The 23,935-nt window shown below is 37.4% G+C and overlaps 3 protein-coding genes across 4 annotated transcripts in view; all 3 read right to left on the minus strand.

The window, feature by feature from the left end:
• Positions 1-1,452: 1,452 nt before the first annotated feature.
• ndufs7 (NADH:ubiquinone oxidoreductase core subunit S7) lies at positions 1,453-6,827 on the minus strand. Its single transcript, XM_046858186.1, has 8 exons — positions 6,722-6,827; positions 4,942-4,978; positions 4,755-4,823; positions 4,417-4,534; positions 4,144-4,323; positions 3,569-3,615; positions 1,754-1,842; positions 1,453-1,669 (listed from the first exon to the last, which is right to left on the minus strand). The coding sequence occupies exons 1-8, from the start codon at positions 6,810-6,812 to the stop codon at positions 1,572-1,574; spliced, it is 729 nt and encodes a 242-aa protein (XP_046714142.1). The 5' UTR covers positions 6,813-6,827; the 3' UTR covers positions 1,453-1,571.
• Positions 6,828-7,562: 735 nt separating this feature from the next.
• On the minus strand, positions 7,563-12,411 carry ctdspl3 (CTD (carboxy-terminal domain, RNA polymerase II, polypeptide A) small phosphatase like 3). The gene is made up of 11 exons (XM_046856903.1): positions 12,111-12,411; positions 11,118-11,235; positions 10,871-10,987; positions 10,544-10,652; positions 10,280-10,397; positions 10,096-10,182; positions 9,921-9,983; positions 9,518-9,597; positions 8,336-8,462; positions 8,121-8,216; positions 7,563-7,965 (listed from the first exon to the last, which is right to left on the minus strand). The coding sequence occupies exons 1-11, from the start codon at positions 12,237-12,239 to the stop codon at positions 7,900-7,902; spliced, it is 1,110 nt and encodes a 369-aa protein (XP_046712859.1). The 5' UTR covers positions 12,240-12,411; the 3' UTR covers positions 7,563-7,899.
• Positions 12,412-17,604: 5,193 nt separating this feature from the next.
• The window catches only part of arid3a (AT rich interactive domain 3A (BRIGHT-like)), a 30,269-nt gene continuing 23,938 nt past the window's right edge, over positions 17,605-23,935 (minus strand). For both annotated transcript variants that reach the window (XM_046857930.1, XM_046857931.1), the window contains 5 exons: positions 23,471-23,654; positions 21,664-21,911; positions 21,102-21,374; positions 18,523-18,612; positions 17,605-18,018 (listed from right to left, as the gene is read on the minus strand). In XM_046857930.1, coding sequence (XP_046713886.1) covers positions 17,882-18,018; positions 18,523-18,612; positions 21,102-21,374; positions 21,664-21,911; positions 23,471-23,654 — 932 coding nt within the window. In that variant the 3' untranslated portion in view covers positions 17,605-17,881. The remainder of the gene's footprint in view (positions 18,019-18,522; positions 18,613-21,101; positions 21,375-21,663; positions 21,912-23,470; positions 23,655-23,935) is intronic.

A 23,935-nucleotide genomic window follows, 5' to 3' on the forward strand; every position in this document is an offset into this window, starting at 1 on the left:
ATAGTGTCCATGTCTAGAATCAACAGTTAGAAGTTGATCTTGTCTGTCTATCTAGCTACACACTTCTATATCAAAAGTGTCTATAATCCTATCACAGAGGTCTATAATGTGTCTAAACTGCAAAATCAGAGCTACATGTTGAAATTTCCAAGTAGTGTGGTTCTAAAATCTAACACATCATGGTGTGAATGGTTCTAAAATCGTCCCAATGTCTTGAGTGACAGTTGGTTCTGGAGGAATTAAAAATAAATAAAAATAAGATGACAAGGTAGCCGAAACATTTAAAGAAAAGCATCAATAATCGAAACTGGTGGTACAAATCAGCAGAGAGAAAAAAAGTTTTGTGTAGTGTTTTTCCATTGAACACATCAGGTGGATATTTTCACACCAAGTGAACTAAGATGTACTTCAGTACCTGTGCTGAATTTGGTAACACAACAAACAGGGATAAAACAGCACAGTCCATCGATTGTTCAGCCACTCAGATGTCCTGATTAAAGTAAACAAAATATTAATTGGTTCAATAGTTTAACTGCTTTTTTTTGGCGCATTTAAAAAGCCAGCCATTTAAGCAATGTATGTTTTAAACAGTAATTTCACACTTTATTAAGTTATTTCTATACTTCTCACTATCTACCTATATTGATGGTACAGTTTCTTTGCTGTGAAAAACATTTTGTTCACTTCTCTTTGTGTCCTACATCGAACATTTCAAAATGGACTCGAGCACAATACCTGCTACTCTCACAAATAATATTTGAAATTCGTGTGTGTGATATGTTCAAATAAAATTTGTAGTCAAACTCCTGGATTTTACACAAGAAAAATGAGAACAGGTTTTTTTTTTTTGAGTTAAGGTTCTTCCTGAAACACCTCAAGGGATTTCTCGTCACCAGTGTCTCCGACTTGCTCAATAGGGTTAAGCTTATAGAGACACACTAATTTACTTTATTTCTATTTTTTATTCTTCTCAATCTAAAACTGCTTTGTGATCTACTTGAGTTGACACTGTCTACTGTTAAAAGTGCTATACGAATAGAATAGAATGAAAGTATAATGGTGTGTGATAGAGGACATTGCTTTTAAGTTGGTGGGAATTGGAGATTTATGGGAAAAAATTGTTTAAAAGGGTTTGTTTACTTGGCTGTTTGTTTATGTAGGCAGCCATTAAATATAAGTTTGTTTGCGTCATGGGTTGTGTCAAACTGGAACGTGGACCACATGCATCTGATCATGAATTACCTGCCTTGTACAACCTGTTCCGATCGAACGACCACTCGGTAACCTTCAGCGAAACTAAAATGGGGAAGCGACATGCAATATAAATACACTTTGGCATAACGGCTATCAGTTTAGCTATCGGGCTAAAGTAGTCAATTCATGTGGAGATTGTGTAATAACCCACCTCCTGAGATTAAACATTATCTTTCAACAGTTCAATAAGAGTCCTGATTCAACCGAGAGTCCTTTATTGTAAAGAGGAGGAGCCTGAGCTAAACAGCAAACAGCTCCTGACAGACTTATTACCATTAAATAAAACATTTACAACAGACCACCTGCGAAAGCACGTCTTATTTGCGATACCAAATTCTCATCTTCTTTTCCCGCTTAATTTTCCTCTGTAACTGCAGCGTTCCGTAAAGCAGAGCCTCGGCAGTTGGTGGACAGCCTTCGAGGGGAAAAAAAAAGACAAACATTAGTCACATTTAAAATGTAAACTGTTGCTTTGTTGAAATGTTCAATCTGAAAGTACCTGGAACGTAAATGTCCACAGGGACGATCCGGTCACAGCCTCTGACCACTGAGTAGGAGTAGTGATAGTATCCTCCACCATTAGCACAACTACAAAATAACACATCATACACATCATACATAGTACAATTCTTCCACTGACTATAACGTTTTATTAACTGTTTGGTTTATGAGCTTCACAGTTGCATTCAACAGTAACGAGCGGCAAACTCTTATCCTCAAAACATTTTTGGAAGCCTATGGTGAGAAATCTCGTCCCTCTCCTTTATATAGAAATCACACTGCAAAAAAAAAAAAAAGATCTGGGTCATAATTGGATCGGATCGTCTTTCGCAAGCTTGAATACAGACACTCCGTACGCAACCCTTCGGATGATGCATTAGGTGTAAAGTGGAGCAGAGTGTGTAAGTGGGGCAGAGAGTGTAAAAGACTTCTTTTCTTTTACTCCAGAGAGCAGAAAATGTCTACATTCACTTCATATACAGTAACATACTTCTGTTCCACTATGATCACCATACACATTGTACAGCCCTGCAAAATGCCTCAATCTGATTGGCCAGAATTGTGTGTGTTCATGTAATTTCTTTATTTTATAACAACAGCCTGGGCAGTAATGTTAGCTGCAATGCAAATCCTATATTTATATTAATATATTAATTTTTACAATGTTACTGTTTCTATAGAAACATTGCTCTGGTCAAGCTTTCATTAAAGATACATTTAGATCACATTCGTCTTTTCTTTTATGCTCAAGACAGACAAAAGTGGGAAAAGGAACTCGAATGATTTCATAGGTGTTAAAATTTAACAAATTTCTGCTGTAGAATAATAATAATAATAATAATTATAATAATAATAAGCCGAGGCTGTAATACAGTAGTCCCTCGTTAAATCTAAACTTATAGTAAATTGTTTTTCTTGACTTTTAGGTCGAAATACGGTAATTTATTCATAAAAATATCATTTTTAATTATAAAAATGAAGTAAAAGCATAGCTCAAACACCCTACAGTGTGTATCATACAAGAACGCGTATCATTCTTGTTCGTGAAAATCTACATTATGCGGCTGGATTTTCGGGGTTGCGCCATTTATCGGTCGGTTTTGGCACGTAAACTACCTAGATATCGAGGGACGACTGTAGCCGCCTATTTCACATCGCACTCTGTCATTTCTACATTTCCTATAACTCAATTTATGCGAGGTCCCTCCGCACTGATCATGTTTAATCCTTCCAAAACAGACACCGTTTACATGCTTTTCTTCTTACTGTTGTTCATATTAATACATGCTTATTTTTATTTAATTAAAAAAAAAAAAAAAACTTTTCTGCTTTCATATTTAAAAAACAAAACAAAAACATGAATATAAAGCACCCTGATGAACGCAGCACCAGACAGGAGGAGAACACATATGGCTCGGGATAGAAGCACACGATCAAATGCATATGAAGCAGCTGCTCTTATAATCATCAGTGTGAAAACTCACTCTACTCTTTCTACAATTCAGTCTGCGCAGCTCCTGTCCTCCTTTAGAATTCAAAAGAGCGTGCATTATACGCTTATATTTCCTGCTCGAATCCATTTTTTGCTATTTTGTAAAGACATATACAACCAGTAACTGCTGCACGTGCATCTGTTCTGTTATTCTATTAGTAGACCTGCTAATTTACATAATTACTGCTATAAATAAAAATCATTAGTAATTAATGATTCTAGAAAAGATCACCCCTGTGCTACTATATCTGGGTTAAATAAACAAAAAACATGTTAATTGTTGCACCGGGAAATTTTTGGGAGACAAACGTTTGTCCTTACCTTCCCATAGAAATGACATATCTGGGCTCAGGCATCTGATCGTACACCTACAGCAACAAAAAAACGTTTTACTTTGCATATGTAAACGTGTAAGGATTTTCAGAAATACATCCGAATAATGGACAGAGGTTCCATATGTGAAAATATGAATAATGACATTAAAAAAAATTGGGGCATTAATTATGTTGCATCATTTTAAAAAAAGGTTTTACAATCGGTTTTAAACATTTGGTACGATTTTTTTCTATTTCATATTTGTTTATGCCAAATGACCCCTACATAGACATACTACATAGACATGTGACACCTGACTTTTATAACCACATGTGCGGCTTCCTAAACTGTAACCACAAAGCCAGCTTCATGAAGCTATGCTTTACATGGGTTGAAGTGGAAGATCTTAAGTAGCCTGCTATAGAGCTCTGACCTCCTCCCTACATCATTACCTGACTTTCCTAATGTGGCTGAATGTGCACAGAAAATATTCTCAAAAAGATGGAGGTTATTATTGAATGCTGAAAAATGTGGAATGGGATGTTCACAGCCTTATGTACCAGGAATTATCATGATGATACCTTGCGTAAAGCAGGAGCCATCTTGTTGGTGAGTGTTCCAGCGACAATCATGACGTCAGCCTGCCTAGGGCTGGCTCTAAACACAACCCCGAAGCGATCCATGTCATAGCGAGGTGCGGCCATGTGCATCATCTCCACAGCACAACACGCCAAGCCAAAGGTCATGGGCCACAAGGAGCTCTGAAAAAGGAAGGTAACACATTCCTGATAGAAAAAACAAACAAACAAACAAACAAACAAAACAAGACACTGATTAAAAAAAACAATACTTACTCTGCGTGCCCAGTTCACCAGGTCATCGAGCTTGGTAATGACATATTCGCCTTTGGTGCTCACTGCCGTGGTGGGCTTCGCTGCCACAGCTGTGCTTTTCCCTCTGAATGAAACCAGACTACAGAAATGACAGCAGTTTTTAATAAATAAACTGCCACTTGTGTATTTACTCATCTCCTACTGATCATGTTCATGAATAGCTAAAGATAATAATTCTCTATTTGGTGGTTTTCTAATCGAACGCTGGATTTGTTTCAATTTGAAGGTCTCCACATTTTTTTTCCCAAATAAAATTATTTAACTGACTTCAAATCCACAATTTCCACAACCTTCCATACCTCTTAGCTTCTTCATCGTTTCTGTTCTTGAGCACAACCGCCCTTTGAGCAGCGAATGAAGAAAGGGGTCTGTAACAGAGATTAATGCTTGATTAGAGCTCGGTATCTCTCTGCATCAACATGACGCCAAACCAAAGCCATTCACAAGCATTCTGAATGCAGGTAGATGGATAATGTAACGTCCCACCTTAGTGAAAAGGAGCCGAGTGTGGCAAGGCGAGGAACTGAAAGACCAAAAAACATTAACGGATCATTAACAAGAATAAAACGGATGCCAGAACTTTGAAAAATACCTCTGTAATCATCATATTTATTTGTCTGGGGGCAAAACAACCAAAAATTATAACTAGTTTTTCAACTACAGATACTGAGACCTGAGAAATGCTGAACTGATTATGAATTTATTGACTCAATATATACATGAGGATGTTACATAAGCATGTCACAGATCTTAAACTTGAAAACACCTTTACATTGTTGTATAAGAATTTATTTTCAATTTGCATACGATCAGCTCAGTTTGTAAAACAGTGAGTATTGCGTAAGTATCGCGCACTAAAAATACCCTGAGCTCTAATATGAACATTGGAGTTAAGATGGAAAATAATGCATAACATTCTCAACAATAAGTTCTGAAACTAGAAATATTTCAGACTACATGGTATTCCAGGGAATGATATCCATTAGCACTCTATAACAAACAGAACACGTTCTGCTGCATTACCTGTGACAAATTTAAATGGTTTTGGGGTAAGATCGTTTTGAATATGCTGCCTTGCCAGTTCTTATTTACCAACGTTCCATTTCGATTCCCATCAGAAACATCCTACACTCATTATCAAGTTTATAAGGAACACCTGTACATTCAAGCAGTTTTCTAGGAATCACTCAATTATTTAGTGGCAGCAGCACAATGAATAAAATCACTGTTACAAGTCAAAGGCATTGGGTAATGTTCACATCAAACGAATGGGGAAAAAGGTGTGATCTTGATGACTTTGTTGGTTACAGATGGGCCGGGTTGAGAAATTCAGAACTTCTTGTTCTTATACAAAATTCTCAACGTAGAGCGGTGCAAATAACATTGAGGGAAAGCCTCTGTGAAAGGAAACACCTTGATAAAAGACTGCTTTCACCTGCCATAAAGGATAGAGTAACTCTCATGATCACTCTTTACAAATGTGGTGAGCAGAAAAGCAATTCAGAACATGAGACACATCGAACCTTGAAGTCAACAGGCTACAAGAGCAAAAGACCAGTTCAGTGGAATCTAACACAATCATGAGCAAAGAGATCAGACTATTTCTCCATTCTTTGGAGAGATAGAGGTTTGATGTGAACACTGAAGCTCTTGACCAGCATGATTTTATCAACTGTGCTGCTGCCACATGAGTGGCTGATTAGAGAACTGCATTAATATGCAGATATGGAGGTGTTACAATAAAATGGACAGTGAGTGTATATAGTATTAATTCGGCATTTTCACAGTTCCCTATCATAACCACTGGAACACACAAGGTCGTAATCAGGAGCTCTTTACTGTGACTTATGAACTTATTTGAAGGCACCGTTTACTCCAGGCTTTAACTATCACTCATAACTCTGATTACATGTTGATTATAAGAGTACACTGGTGCATTACACTGAAGAGTTAACTGAATAGAAAGAATACACTGAAGTATCATGATTCCAATTCCAAATGCTCTTTTATAAGGAGCAGGAAGACTTTAGAGATCATTCACAGGTTTGCTCTTTTACACATCACATCTGTAGCTCTGCTAGCCGTGAGTTAAATACAAGGTCAGGGAACAAAACACAAAAAAGAGCCAAGAATATGAACAAACCTACAGCAGAATTTAACCCAAACATTTGCATTAGTTACCGCTTATTGCTCATATTAGAGGGTAAATCAGGCAGCTCTGTTTTTATAACGAAAACATGCCAGATTTTGCTTTTGCGAGACTCACCAACCAACGCCGCCATATTTACACAACACAACTTCCGGTGCTTCTTCTTCTCTTGTAACGGAAACTGGGACACGCGAAAACACGACTCCATCTGCTGGATGTAGCAGGAAATGTGTTAATAAATCTGAAGCAGTCGGTTATATTTCCTCAAAACTTTCCACCAGTTTTTGTTATTTATTTTCTCGTAAGCATCAAGTCTGAGTTTCTGTTTGCGAGTCTTCATGTAAATTTTGGGCATTTGGCAGACCCCCTTGTCCAGGCGTGTTTCATTCATACATCATTTGTGATGTCATGTACTGATGTTGGATGAAGGCTCCTGACCTATAACCGACATCCGAGTTTCTCCTAAAGGTGTTTAGGTGTGAAGGCCACTTGAGGTTCTCCTAATCAAACTGGTGGAACCGTGTTATTTATATAGTTCGCTTTGTGCAGTGGCACTGGCATGCTGTACCAAGAACAAATCCCTCCTCGAACTGTTGCCCCAAACAGTAGAAGCATGGTCTTAATCTTTTTATGCTATAGGAGTGCAAACATCTCACAATGAAACCTTTCCTCCTTTGTCCATCTTTTTCTGTTCTCATGTACAATTGTATTTTGCTTCAGAGCCTTTTTAACGTCAGTGTCAACACTCATTCCATCCTGTTCACCTTTGGCTTCTTCTAGTGTAGAGAATATTTTGGCGATACATTCTCAAAAACAACACAGAATGATATATTATCCTTCACATGTACCCGTACAGCACCGGATTGCAGCAGAAACAATTACTATACACACACACACACACACACGCACACACACACACAATGTATAACTGCTGAACTACATTTCGGTACCCAGACGATGTTTTTCAAACAAACAAATTTTATTGTTTTTGAAGGAATTTAATCAGGTAGCAAAATCCAGGACATTTTATACAAGTGTGTATAAGTGCACAACTGTGACAATTACACACCATCCATTTTAAAGTGTCGCGTCAAAAGCAGCAATAATAAATTAGCATAAACACAATAAATTAAAAAGGAAAAAAAAAAAGCAGAACAATTAAAGCCATCACTCCAAACAAGGCTGGAGCTCCTTTATATTTAGTGAAAACTGCAATTCAATTGTAATATGATTCAATCTATATTACAGCCAAAGTACTATTATGTACAGGAATTTATATACAAAAATATGGGATTTTAGTCTTCAGTGAGCAGGCTGTGAAAATGATCCGTCCTCCTCTTGAGCACCGTCCTGAAGTCCTTCTAAAAGTCAAAGCATTTGAGAGTTAATTTAATGTAAATAATGTAAGGATACTGAATAGAGTGTTCAAAACGGGATTTAATTGCTTGTGTTTATTAATAATAAACAACAGTGTTTTATTGTGTTTATTGTATACGAGACAAACGATAGTTCTCACAGCTTGGATGAGCTTCTCCAAGGAAGGTATGAGTCTCTGGAGCTCTTTGTCCTCTTTGTCCCCACACCAGCTCTTTATGGCCATCGTGTTCATTAGCTGGAAGAAAACAGGAAAATATTTTATCATTATAGTTGTTTTTTGTTTAATATTTAACAAAACTGTTACATTAATAATAAAATATGGCCACCAAAAACTGTGGAAGTGAAAGCTCATACGTGATACGGGAAAGTGTGAGGTGCGTTGTCCAGAATCACTGTTTTGGAAAGATCTCTTTCCAGCACCTCCAAGTCCTTAATATAGTGTCCAAGCACGCACGCACAGTCCTCCTGATACAGTCGATGTCTTTTACAGGGGAAGGAAATAGAAAATTACTTTCTTTGACACACACACACACACACACACACACACACACACACACACACACACAGTTGCTATCGTTTATTTTAGTAATTGAGTATTCTATCGAGTAATCGAATAAGAGGTGATTTTCTTTATTAAAGAGCAACACTAAATATACAGGAGAAAATAAGTCACATCTCCTAAAACTAACGTCATTTTTATAGCCGAAATTGCATATAAGAGTATCTGTTAAAACTAAACCTATTTAGTGAATTTGTATATATTTACATTTTGATGTGATATGACATCATGAATAAAAATAAATTGCAGAAAAAAGGGGGCTTTGGAAACTTTGTCTCTTAATTGGCCTGAATCCTACGATTCCTACGCCCGTTTCCCCACATAAAAACAAACAACTTTTTTTGCCTAATTCTAACTTTTTCTTTGCAATTTAAAAAAAAAGTCGACATTTCTGGTGCCTCCACCAGTAACCATGTTGTCGGCCTGAAGTTTAAAGCTGTTGATGTATGAAGGGGCTCCTCTGCTTCATCTGTCTTGTTTCGTCTCCTCCAGAGCTGATTGTTAAAAAGTTCTGTCCAGAGATCGAAGGCTTCGGTGTATACCATGCGATACTATTGATTATAGCCGATTTCTTTTTAATGTGTCAAGCTTTCTGGCACTATAGAGGGGTGACCCTGCCCGATTGGATAAAATATTTTGAAATACACTCAAATTGTAAGAAAAAAGGTGGAATTCGGCAAACTTTTTATTTAATGTGGTGGAAACAGGCTTCCATATGAATTTTCTCCCCCACTCCTCACTGTTTTCCCTCCATTCATCCATTTTTCATTCTGCGTTACCTGTCCTGAGCGTTTCAGAGTTTAGCAGATGGTGCGTCAGTAATAATGGTCCGTGGGAAACACGGTGCTCTGTGTTTAGTTAAATGGATTCGATAATTTGCCTCTCTGAATGTTTGTAATCGAGTTACTCGAGGAATCGTTACAGCCCTACACATCACAGCAATAAAATCTTACACAGAAAGATCAAAAACACTTTACCTGAATAGCTTTTTTCTTGGGTCCAATATGTCCACGATCATTTCTGCATATTCCTTTTTAGCAGACGTGTAAATAAACATCTACAAACGATACATGGAAGAAAACATGGAATGCTTTTTCGAAACAGTTATAGTTGTTGTAAAGGTATTACTGTATCACACTGTTACACACGAACGTAACCGAGTATGGTTCCTTTCAATTGAATAGTTTTTGGTTTCAGCTGAGCTTAGATATCAGCTGAGCAAAGCCATGGCCTTGTCTACCTTAGAAATACTGATATTAAATATTCTATTCAATTCATTTTTATTTGTATAGCGCTTTTAACAATAAACATTCTCTCAAAGCAGCTTTACACAGATAATGTGCTTGTACAGTAATATACTTTCATATGAAGTCAATTTACCTCGAAATGTTTCACCATGGCTTGTAGAAACTCCTTCACATATGGCCTGAGAATCACATAGACCTGCGTTTAAAAGAAAATACACCAGTAATTAAAAATCAAAGCTTTTAAACTACTTTCCATCCGACTACACCACCACACTGGGGGGAATGAATAGTGATCTGTTCACAATGACCTTGTACTCCTGGTCTTGAAAGGCCGTGTTAAACGTGTATTCTGCATCCTCGATCCTGTTCAGGGAGCTGAACACCAGGGTTTCATCCTACGAAAGAGAAGCAATGAGAGTCCATTTAGATGATCAGAACTCAAACTAAACATATAAATATATCTTTAAAAAATCTAACTCGTAAAAAGCTCACCAAATCGAGCACCATGGTGGCTGCAGGTGTGCTTCTCGTCTTTGGTGGTATGTCTCGAAGAGTAGAAACTGCTCGGGACTGCGGTGACAGGTTTGGGATGTTTTTGATGAACGTGTATCTGTGGGCAATTGTACATGAAATGACCAAACAGTAGAATTTCCTTTTTTCATTATTCATTCGTGAATCTTATATATAATTATAAAAAATAAAAAAGCCACAAGAAGGCATTTAAGCAGGAAATACAAAAAAGGAAGTGACACTCACGGACTGAACACCTCGTCGTTCTCTTCGTCTTCTGACAGCGAGCTGAAGGCACTGTATCCGAACACACACTGCTCAGGGCTGAACACTGCGCCTCTCCTCGTCCTCTCGTCTAGGAACGAAAAACACAGATGGCAGATGTTCTGCAGCATTGTTCAATATAAATGTTAACAGAATTCTTGTCTCTGCTAAAAAGCGTAAAATATGACGCAGCTTAACGCCATTGTTGCCAAGCCTCAGCAAGCAATGATGCCTGTGAATATTGAATTCATGAACCGCGTCTGCACTGAATGGATGCTGCAATCTTGTGGGAGTAGTCGAGGTACCTACTGTCTTTCGTGGGTGTGACAAACCGCACCACAGGAGAGTAAAGGCTGCGGGCAGCAGGGTTCACTGATGAGTAATGCTTTTCCCGGAGATGCTGCACGGGTGTCTTGAAGTCAGACTCTGCCCATGAAAGACGCATCAAATTCAAACTCCACAGCTAAATGTAACTTTCAGTTTGCTTAGATGTAAAAAGAACTGATTCACCACCAAACCAGACCACAATGACAATCTAACTCAAGCTTGTGTTTACCTTTAACCTCTTGTGGAGGAACAACCCTTTTTCTTCCACGTCTTAGGCGCGGACGCTTCACTACAGTCGGGACGGCGTCGCTGTACAAATTGGAGCAGTCCTTTAAAATCTTTACATCCTAAACACAAAATCACAGACGAAAACAATAACATAAAACATCTATATGCTCACAGAGCACTCTATTAGGAACACCATAGTAATACTGAGCCTTTTCCCTTTCCTCTCAAAACAACCAATTTTATGTAGCATGGATTCCCTTTGATATTTGGCATCATGTTGCCTACGCCTACAGCTTTTTCCCCCCTGTGCCCACATTGTTGATTCGGTTTCCTTTGACCGCAACACGTGACGCGATGGCTGAAATCTGATTGGATAGAAACGGCATCATAAACAGACACTGCTTGAAGCAGCGTACTCGAGAGAAAAGTTATTTAATACATATTCAGGAAAAAAAAACACCTATTAAGTCAGTGATTCTGATGGTGTTTAAGCCAGCACTTACTGTGTTCAGTGCATGTATGTGTGTGTGTATATATATATATATATATGAATGAAAACACAGATTTGTAGCTCAGTCTAAATCAATCCACAAGACGTTTCACAATTTCCTTGTAGGTAAAGAAATGGAGTTGTTGAGAGAGGAGTTGTACAGCCAGACGCTAGTTTTTAGAGAACAGGAAACTGGCCTACATTGTTAACAAATCTTCTTATCTGATGGTTGACTTTCAATTTCCAAGCCGCTTACAGATACTATAACTCTCCACTGAATCAGTAATACCGCATGAGTCGTGTTGCTCTTTATTGTAAGAGAGATGAGTATCGCATTATAAGTATTATTCGGCTAGTTTAAAGCATGCTAGCTACAATAACAAACACAGCTGTGCTGTTGTGATAACTGACTAACTCTCTACCGGAGCTGCGATTTTAGACACGGTTACGGTTTTATCACAGGCATTAGTTATAGTAAAGTTGCGTGGATCTTTAAAGGTTCACCTGAGACTCGGGTTTACACTGATGCTGCTCGAAACGCGGTGCTCGACCGAGATCCTGTCGCCTGCGCCGCGGGGTGCTGGGCTGAGGAGAAGGGCTCTCCAGGGATATAATCCTCGACCGTAGTCTCATTATCGAACTTTTCCAGCAAGTTCAATTCCACTCGAACACTGAAAGACTAAAGCTGAGGCAATAATTAAGAAGAAAAGATTTACCGCGTCTATACAGTGTTGTTATTTTTTCCCATGCAGGCCCAAGAACCCTAAACATGGCCGCCCCCTGGCTACTGATACAACGGTTTAAATCTGCCGGGAGGGGCGGAGCCAAGCCGCGCGTTCACAGTAAGGCTCAGTGGGCGGAGCACATGGCGTGCACGCGCGTCGCTTCCCTACACATCTCAACCTGTTCCCAATTACATTTTTATTATAGATTTAAAACTTTCCACACATACAATTTAAATGATATATTTTTCACTAGAGGAAGAACGATTATATGGTGCCATAAATTATGGTTATATGATAATGTTTACCAAAAATATTGGTTCCTTTTGTTGCAACTACAAACAAACCTTCTGAGGACGTTCCTGTGACAATCTCTCCTGGTTTTATATCAGGAAATATATCAAGAATTATTATTATTATTATTATTATTGTTGTTGTTTTTAATGAGAGCGCTTTAACAAGAAGATTAACATTTATACAACGGTTAGTTTCAATGTGCACGTTAGTTGCAGATGCCAAAAGTGTCTAAAACTGTTATTCATGCTAAGGGGGGATTTTTCAATGAAAAAGTTTAACATTTGTACATTTATAGACTGACCAGGCATATTATTATGGTCACCAATCAGGCATAACATCATGACCACCTGCCTTATAATTTGCTACCAAAACAGTTCTGAACCATTGGGCATTCATTCGCCAAACTCACCCAAATGCTTATGCTTGGCCATTTTTCCTGTTTCTAACAGTACAAAATGTTCACTTGCTGCCCACTAACAGGTGCCATGATTATTTCTTTATCAGTGTTTATAACATTATGGCCGGTGAGTGAATGTTATAATATTATGCCTGGTCAGTGTATATGCCTACATATATTTGTTTGGTCAAAGTAAATCTCCATACCTTTAAAATGAACTAGTTTGTTGCATATATATATATATATATATATATATATATATATATATATATATATATATATATATACACAGCAACATTCAGGTGTCTCTCAATACCCATAAAAGATGAGGTGTTTGCAAACTTTTGACAGCCACTGTATATAATAAGAGCATCAAGATCATCTGCAGAAAGCTTGATAAACCAGATTTCAATTTATTATATTTTCATATGCTTACAGTCAGAACTCTGAAGTTATAATAATTACACAAATGACAGTTATAAAAATTAAAACTTCTATAAAAAAAAAAATTCTACAATAAACCTTGGTTAAAATTAAATGAATCAAATGTATAGCTTCCTATACATGAGCAAGCAGGACCAAGTTTAACAGAACAAATACAACCTTCAAACATGCTGCATATACTCAACTTTATTAGAAATAATCTGTTTTCATTTGTGAAATCTGAAATACAAAACTGGTTTTTGTTAAGTAGTAATATTAATTGTTCAAAGTCAGAATATTATTATTTGATTTTTTTATAAAACAGTCAGGATGTTCTCCAATGTTGGAATACATTTTAAACTTCAACTGTTGAGCAAACAAACTGCACTTCAGCAGACATTCTTTGAAACAAACAAAAATGAAAAAGATATATATATATATATTTAATATATTCATATTTAAAATAAAATTAATTCACACAAAACACATTTGGGATTAAATAAGAGAAGTAAGTCAGAGGTGTCAGGAAGCTGTCGTACACTATTCCCTCAAGATACCGCAAAAAAGCCACGTGTTCTATATTTCAAAGAACACGTAAAAAGATGTATTTAAATTACTAATTTAGGCAAAGCCTCCAACAATGCCCATCCTCCTACTATTGTTTTGATAACTCATCTGAGTGAAATAAGTTTTATTTTGAAGGTTTTATCAAAATAATAACTGTGAAGAAAAAACCTGTAAAGAAAAACTATTTCCACACAGACACACACGCATTCTAGCAGTGATGCAACTGACATTCTGTAACACCATTATAAAAGGTAGAATTATGTTTTGCGTACAAATAAATGTACCAAAATCCCTAAAATGAACATATCTATAGATGTGGAGGTAGACGTGTATTTCCTGAGATGATGTCAAATGCCTTGTTCCCCCCCCCCTGAAAAAAATAAAGTAGTTATGCATTTATGAAAATATGTTCATGAACTCTTCCACAGCTGGTACACATCCAGCCTGGTCACATCTTATTCAGACACAAAGAACGTGCTGCAAGAGAAGAAGAAGAAACTTGTGGCAAATAAGAAAACATTTTGCCTTTTGGACATAGCTCTTGGATAGATTTCAAGGCCATTATTTGTTTTCAAAAACCTAAATTTTTTAAGGAAATGTTTAGCTGTTCATATCAACACCACTCTTAGTGTAACATTAAATTCTATGCAAAGGAAACAAACAAACAAACAAAAAAAAAACAAACAAAAAAGAAAACAATTGTCAAAGCATAAGGCATCCCATAATAAGTGTAAGCTGTTCTGGTTGTCGTTGCAATATGCAGTACAGTTAAGTCAAATGTTGTCCATGTGATAGGTCATTTTTTGGGGTATATTTTTCCACTTTTTAAAGGGGTGTTTAAAAAATTATATATATATAAATAAAATAAAATTGCATCTTTCAATAAAAAAATGCACTTTCCTGTCACAGAGCTCTAGATGGTGACTGGAGCAAATGTAAAATATCCATAAACTGTATCTGTGATTCAAAACGGAAGAGTATACAAACATGAGGAAACACTATCCCAGTACACGATGATGGGGGGCTGCAGGTAATAGTTCAAATCTCAAAATGCTATATTCGCTCATGGGTTACTGACAAGGATAAGGGGAACGTGTTCGATTTATAAAAACAATCTCTTCAGGAAATTACCACAAGGAACAGGAAGATGTATTGTTAAACAGAGAAAATAAATTAATGAAATCCCCTGGCATGGAGAGCAGTCTATCCACTAGAAGGCAGCATATTATCTGTTAACTGCCACCGAATCAGAGATGATACAACAGAGGAAGGGCAGAGCCCAAGCTCAAATTTACAGCACTATAAGCCCTAAACAACACTTCTACACGTGGTTAGGAAACACACACGAAGCCTCAAAGCTCTCATGTGGCACAGATTGTACATTGTGTGATTTTAACCATTTTAAAAACTGCTTAAAAAAAAAAACTACTGCCTACAATATCATCTGCTTATATATTTTGTGTTGAATGGTTTCACGTTGTTGCCTGATGGCACCGACTGAGTGAAGTGAACATCTGAGGTAGATAGAGTGAGAACATGCCTAGAAAGCTATGAGGTTCGCCGTCATTTCCTGATAATGAGAAGCTTTTTCCCATAAATCTTTTAAGAAAAAAAAAAAAACAGGGCGCGCCGCTTCCACAGATACTGAATTAACCTATATACCAGTAAAAAAATGTCAATGTAGAAATGAGCCAACGTAGCAGATACAATCAAGCTAAAGAGCAAAGTAAAACGCTGTCAAGGACAAAAATTCTGTATACTGTTTAAAGGTTTTGGACATGTCCTAGAAAGACAGCAGGTTACCGTTGAACGTTTGCTTTATTGCATATTGAAAAACCAATTGCTACTTTATAAGAAGTGCTCAATATCTCGAGTGTGGTAGAAAGTTAGCCATGCCATCTTATACCGGGAAAAAAACCCCACCTACAATACGATAAGCCACCTGACCCTGTATATAGTGTAACACTTAAAGTTTGACGAAAAGCATCACAACCGCATGATGATTACATAACGCTCCCCACGAAGTCAACACAGAATTATCAGAATAATGCAGAACTCCTAGCAGATAACGTGCACACGTACTGTGTTCTGATTGACACGACATCTCCACCAGTCTGTGTAATGCGCTCAACAATTTATAGCAACATCGACAAAAAGATGAGCTGTAACCAAGAACCGTGGTCCAGGTCAATGCTGTTCATTATGGGATTTAAAAAAAGAAAAGAAATCATACAAATTTCAGTGCTAGCTCAGCAAATGTGGATTGTCCACCAAAACAAACTTAAAAACAACAAAGCCTACCTACTAATATACACCACATAGAGCACACACACTGACAGTGAACTGCTGGACCCAACTTGCCTGAGGCTTAAAGATCTATTGTGGGGGAGAAAAAAATTTAAAATAAATAAAACACACACACGCACACAAAACCCCTGGAGTATAGTCTTACATAGATCTCAAGTATGTGTGTTCAGTGGTGTGTGTTTAGAACTTGAGACAATTATGGAAACATATAAGCTTCTGCACAATAACAAATCTGCACAATAAATATATTATGTAAATTTGGCAAGTTTATACTTTATACTGAAGGAGTAAATGAATTTGCTTAAAATATAAATATTTGATTTCCAGAGGAACAAGTATGTTCCTTCTATTGACTATAGATGATACAACAGAGATGCTTTTTCCTGAATATTAGTTCATTTGCTAAACAAAGCGAATTACCAGCAGACAGAATTTTTATTTGCATTTCCTACAATCGACAACCTTTTTTTTAAGCGACTCAATAAATATCTTTCAGTACTTGTTTTAGACTTGTTTTTCATCCACCTGAACAAAAAGCGTTTTCAAATCTTAAACACGGTTTATATACACAGACACGTACGTGCTGGCTTGCAAAAATATATCCTCCATAATGTTTTGAACGTCTGCCCTCGCTAAGCATCGTGTCTGACGACATGACTTCTTATTTCACTAGTAAAATAATTGCCATTTGTTTTTCCAAAAATAGACCAAAAATGCCAAGTGGTCAGGCACTCAGCATGCACTATCAGAAACCAGGCGTGATAGTTGCACACATTCATCGTCATCGTTGGGGTTCAGCGAGTCTATCGTGGCTCATGCCACCAAACGATTAACAAAGAGAAGAAATTAAAAATGAAAGTAGAGAAGGAAACTGAAGTTGAAGAGATGTTTGACAAGGCACTGTAGATATACATGGACTGTACATGTATAGTTTAGAACCTTATTTGCATTACGGCTTTTTATAACACTCATGATGCAACTGCATTCATAAAAATGTTTTCTTTTTCAAGAAGCTTCGTCGTCAGTCAGTAAATGTGTAAAGTGTGTAAACAGTGTGCTACCATTTCTAGAATCTTCTTTATTTCTGCTCTACTTCTTCCAAGAAATAAATTATTCACAGGCTTTGCATAAGAATATATATATATATATATATATATATATATATATATATATATATATATATATTTCATATTCACACATTTTATATATATATATATATATATATATATATATATATATATATATATATATATATATATATATATATATATGAATGAGAGAGAGAGAGAGAGAGAGAGAGAGAGAGAGAGAGAGAGAGAGAGAGAGTGTATATAGGTCTATATTAACCATCGACTCTTTTGTTGCTGTAATCTTTTAGTTCATTTTGGCTACTGAACAAAAGAGTGAATAAAAAAAGTGAGAACCTGAGATAGTGTATGTCAAGTGGTCTGGAAACTTGCTTATTCCTGCTAGTTTTTTTTTCTTTTTGGCATAGGCTCTAAAAAAAAATGAGGTTGATATTTGGCTTTAGCTAGCTTTGTGACAGGGAGGTTGTGACGTATTTAGGGTGACGGGTTGGTGGAGCTGGATGAGGTAGGTGTCTGAGAAGAAGGAAGCTGCTGAGAGGTACTACGATCTCCAGCCGGCTTGTTAGCTGCTCCTGAGGAGTTTAAACCGGTAGCTTGAGCAAAAAGCATACCTGTGAGAAAAAAAAAAAACACATGCAAGCTTTTCATTTATATATTGAATGGCGCAATGGACAGGCCTCTTTATGACGAGATCCGTTTGAATGTCAAACGAACAAGATTTAGAGCTACACTATATGGACAAATGTATTGGGACAACTGATTTTTTCAGCCAAAATGTTGCCAAAGTTGTAAACACACAATTTTATAGGATGTCTTTGGATATGGTAACATTATATTGGACTGCAGCCCAGGCCTCTCCACAATCACACTCCGTACATACGAATCTTGTGATCAGGTCCACACATTTTTGTCCATGCAGTGTTATTTTGGCTCCGGTGCAATTAGGCTAAATGACTTCCAGTTTGCAAAAAAGCACAAGCTTTGAAAAAAATTAATAAATTCATGTGCAACACTATATGGCAAAATTACTAGAAGTTATTACAACAAGTATAAAATAGGTTCTAAATGAGCACTGAATTTAGACACAACGTGTGACTCTTGCATCTGCTACTCACCAGTGTAGACGACACCGTTGAGTTCCACTGACATGCTGATGCTATTCAGGCCATTCATTGTGAGGTTGAGGGCAGAATCTGGTCTGCTTTCTGAAAGGGAAGAAAACAGTCCAATTAAAGGCATTTCCTACACCAGTGGTAACCAGTTGTTACAGAGCCGCAGAGAGAGAATACATAACTTACATTATTTCTGTTTTATTTATTATCTGATTCTGAACGATGTTTTATTTTGGAAAATGACCGGATTCTCTCCGGCACGTTTGTCGATGACTCCCTTATGATGCATGTCATGATGCCTCGGTCAAATGTCTAACACATAATACATTACCGCTAAACTGAAACCCCCAAGTTAGCAAAATGAACAAGAAACACCACAGTGGATTGACGTTTATTATTATATTTAGAAAATACCAATTTTTACCAATGGGGACTGCTGCCCTAATCCATTATCATTTTTGGCTTACATAAAATCATCGACTCATCACTTGTACTTTAATTCATTGCAACCCTGACAATTTTAAGGATGGAAAAAAAAGTGTCGTTAGAGCTAATCTTTTATTTATTATTAATTTGAAAAAGCTTTTTTTTTTAATATGAGAGAAATTATGTAAACATTAATTGTTTAAACTTAGTATGTTGCTGTTTACAGTACAGAATGATTTGTCTCTCCTCACACACATATACACCATGTGACTGATTACTGCCGCTCCCTGAAGATCTCCTGTAGTCACAACAGTAGTTATTAAAAAAAAAAAAAAACCACCCAAAAAAGAAAACTGAAGTTAAGAGACAATGGCAAGTCCAAAAAAAAAAAAAAAGAATCAAGTGTCTTTTTTTTTTTTTTTTTTTTGGTAGAAAATTTTTTTGTAAGAATCATTTATTTATAATTCACATCTAGTCCATGAGACTGAATGAATATCGACTTATATTCATATGAATGTTCGTTAGACTCTGGACATGAATCGTCAGTAAAAGCTCCTGCTTTAGAATCATTTTGGATGTACATTCTGTTCCTCTTGGCCACCAGTCCCTTCACACACTCGTTCAACCAAAATGCAATATAACAATGAATCTATGTAAATGTATGTGGAACCTGGAGAGCCCAGACAAACCCATGTAAGAAAATGGGTAGTGGGGCTTGTGCCGGAGACTAAAATGATCTCATGTTTACTATGAATTTTGTTGGAGAAAACCACACGTAAGTGAACGTCAGTTCATTCGGATTACAACATAGCGCTTTATTTCTGTTTGTCAGAAAGGGTATTTCCCCACCACCACAAAGTGAAGGCGCACGAGTTCGGGTGAAAAAGGGGCCAGCACCTTTTTTTTTTATATATATTTTCCCTCACACATACTTGAACATTACTTCAGACTTTTGCTTAGCATAGGAAAACTACTCAGAGAACAGTTTTTCCCCTAATCCATTTCTTTGATCATACTGACTGTATAGCAGAGGGAAATTTCAGGCCAGTGACGATGAAAACATTGAAAACCAAGAATAGAAATAAATGTATGCGTCTTAACCCAAAGCGAGAAAATAAATGAGTTGTATGACTCATTTCATTACTATTCTGTGATGATACTTGTAAATGAAAGCCAGGGAAGGTCTGAGTTTCACTACAACAAGATACTAAAGCAGGAAATGAAGTTCAGTAAAAAGGCTGGAGATTACAGCAAGACACAATACCACAACAAATCATTGTAGGAAAATTCACAGTAAGGTTTCCCCCAAATTGATTAATTTGGGGAAAACCTGGCATTTTTTCTTGCTTTTGTGTTTTTTTTTTTACTGTATAATTTCCCAAGCATGAAAATGAGATATGAAGTATTTGGACACTGTTATTTATTTGTATTTTAATTTGCATGCACACACTGAGCCTCATTCATCAATCTCAAAGTTGTGTGTAAAACTCAAAGATTGATAAATGAGGATCAGTGTGTGCATGCGGATTTGAAGTAGACCAAACATCAAATAAAAGTGTCCAAATACTTCATACCCCATTTTCATGCTTGGGAAATTATACAGTAAAAAAAAAAAAAAAAAAAAAAAGAAAAAATGGCAGGTTTTCCCTGAATTAATCAATTGTGTAAATGAACCAGGATGTTTGTGCAAACCAAACAGAACTAAACATTTACACCGAACGCACAAAAGCTGATTTTCTTTTTATTTGCTTGTGTATGTTGATGAATGGCAATAGGCAATAAATTACTTGCTGTATCATATACATTTGGTGACGTCCAAAAAACCCGAAGAAAAATTGTGATCCGAAAGTACATGTATAGAATTGTTTGGCGATAAATCACACTGTCACGCTGTTAGAAATAAGTGCTGCTAGTAGAACACCAGGAACACCATACCCACAGTAAAGTTCAGGGGGGGAAACATCATGATACAAGTTGTTTATCTAAATGGAAAGATGCATGCCCATGTAACTGAGAAGACAGATGGCTTAACAAGACACAAAACATACAGCCAAAATAACACAGTCTTGCTCGTGTAGAATTGAGATATTCTCGTCTCAACCTCTATCGAACTCTTTTCATACACTTGGTAGTAGACACATCTCAAGCCTTGTTACCTTGATTGTTGATACGGATGTTCATGGGCATCTGGGTGGTCATGGCTAGCAGGTTCTGCTGTAGTGCCCTCTGCAGGAGCCGCTGGTGGTCCTCTGTAGGAAGTGCTATCTTCTTTTCGGGTGGCTCGCCGGATTCCAGCCTTTCCCTCAGCTGCTCGAGCGCTGCAACCTGAGCCGCCATGGCTGCCTGCACCGCCACTGCCTGAGCTGCTGCCACAGACTGAGCGGCCAGGTTGCCGGGCAGTCTCCCGGACTGTGCACTAGCATCATCTTCTACGTAAAGAAAAGGAGAACCAAGTGAGGTAAGACTGATAGAGAGCAGTCAAAAGAAGGGGTTTGGATTTCAATGACTGCAAAAAGCCTTATTTCGAATGGAAAACTATAATTGTGCATGCCAGAATTTCTTTAGTGCTTTTTAATTAATCCATTAATTAGCTGCTTCATTGTTTAAGCCGCGGGGTTCAAAGCGTGGGAAAAAAGTAGCGGCGTATAGTCCGGAAAATACGGTACATACATACATACATAACAGTATACGTGAATGTAAACATTTAAGACTTCTTACCCTTCTTGACCTTTTGAACGGATGAAAGTGGGGTATCGCTGGTGCCCACAGCCATGCCAATGCTGGGTATAGAGATTTTAGGAGAGGAGAGCATTGTGGGAGCCCCGTTGGGCGAGTAGGAGAAAAGGGAGCTGCCGAAAGCCTGGCGCCGCCCCTCCCGCCGGTTACTGTCTATCGCAGCCTGCAGCTCATTGGGGTTGCTGAGACCCCGCTTTTCACATTCATACGGATAAAGGTACTTCATGTATCTTTAAAAAAAAGAGAGAGAGAGAGAGAGGGGTTAGAAATTTTGGGTTAGAATGTTGAAAAGAACAGCTAATAAACCACCTCAGGATACCTGCACCACCACTTAATGCAGTAGGCTGAATGGTGTGATATAATAAAATAGTCAGAACACTGTGAATCCTTTTGTTTTGTTTTTTTCTTTTTAAACAGCACTACACTGACAGTAGTTTAATCACAGGCACTTGTTCTAATTCATTACAATTGGTAAAATAGCAGCTTGAAGTGGTGGGCCATCAGGGCCAGCAAAGCCTTCTCTGCTGGCCTAAACACCATCAGAAGCATTAATCTGCATTTACAACCTAAATTCGAATGTTCTATGAAATTGTATGAACTTATTCCCAACAGTTTATTCTCTTCATTTCGTAGCGTTTCTCTCGGCTGCACTGCTTCCAGGACGTGTATGTGGATGTTAGATTTTTTGTCCAATCAGATTTCAGCCTCTATGTGCTGCCATGTCAATTTAATCTGCCCAGGGCCTTCACAATCAGTAGTGCTAGCCGATGTACCTTAGACTATATTAGCAATGGGTCTGTTTCTTTAACGAATCAGATTTCAAATTCCCCTAAGCTAGCTAGCTTGTCTCAGACAGGGAAAGGGTTTGTTTGTCACTTCCAGACCAGTGCCTACGAGCGGTACCACTGGCTTACACTCTCTGAGGAGCAGTGTAAATTATGTGACTATGCATTATGAGTATGCATCTCTGGTAAATAGATTGTATTTTATGTAGATTTTTTATGTTTTTGTCATGTTATTAGACAAATATTGATTCTGACCTGCTCCCGATGATGTAGGTGCACAGTTGCTGTTGTAGTGTAGAGGTTTGGAGTTTGCTTTAGTAAAAATTTTATTCACCCTCAATATGCAATATTTATCTCTGTAATACCACGTGTTATAATGTGGTTTTTTTTTTTTTATAGTATTGATGGCTTCTATAATTGTGACATGTTAGTGGCGGTATTAAGAGGTGGCTTAAGTCGGGTAAGTCCCCACTGAAGGCCCAGGTACCAGAGGCATGGCCCACCAAAGGTATATTGAAATAATTGTTAAAATAAATGATACTCATTTAGCATGTCAGCATTTGGCATCAGTCAAAGGGAATTGTTCCTCTAACTTTTTCTAATTCCTGTTCATTCCATGTAACATCCCCAAATGCATTTTTTGCAGATGAAAAAAAGCATGAAGCACCTAGTAAAAGGGTGACCATTTATCCAAGTAGTGCGAAAAACAAATAAATAAAATCATTGATTTATCATGAATGTGTTTCTGCTAAAGTTCCTCTACATCTCATAATTGTAAATTGATGAACCATATAATGCATCTCTCTTTCATTAAAAAAAGAAATGGTCAGAAGTGGAAACCAGCTGTGGTTAAAGAGGAATAAATCACACAGCATGCTGCTGTTTTGTATTCATTTTCACATCATACAACATTGTATTTCTTGTATTTATTTCTTAAGAACATTGGATATACACGTGTAAAGTATGTAAAAAATTTTGTCCTCTGCAGAGTATCAAACACTCACTGTGTTCTGAGAGTGAAGGCAGCGCTGGTGATTGAGGTGGGCAGGTTCAGACCTTTGGTGATCTCCCTCCATAACTTTTTATTAATGACCTCCACAAGGCCACCCTTCTCCGTCACCAGCTGGTAGAGCATATACAGATCCAAAACCTGTTTGGCCATGATGGGGATTCTGTTCACTGGGGTCCCTGCAAAAAAACAGAAGGGGCATAGCTTTACACTATTGCATATTAATGAAGATGTATTCTACCATATGTGCATTATGAGCATTGTGAGCAAAGCGAAGGGGAGAGGTCATTTTCCTTCAAGTCCCTAGAGGGCAGTATTAGCTTAAATGCCTATACACAGATCAGCCATAACAATAAATCTATTCACATTACATTTCTGGAATATTTTTTACCAATATTTTACCATCCATTGTCCACCTAATATTGTTGAGGTCCCCCTTGTGCTCTGATCCTTTGAGGCA

Source organism: Silurus meridionalis, chromosome 9 (genome assembly GCF_014805685.1).
Source record: "Silurus meridionalis isolate SWU-2019-XX chromosome 9, ASM1480568v1, whole genome shotgun sequence".
NCBI classification, from domain to species: Eukaryota; Metazoa; Chordata; class Actinopteri; order Siluriformes; family Siluridae; genus Silurus; species Silurus meridionalis.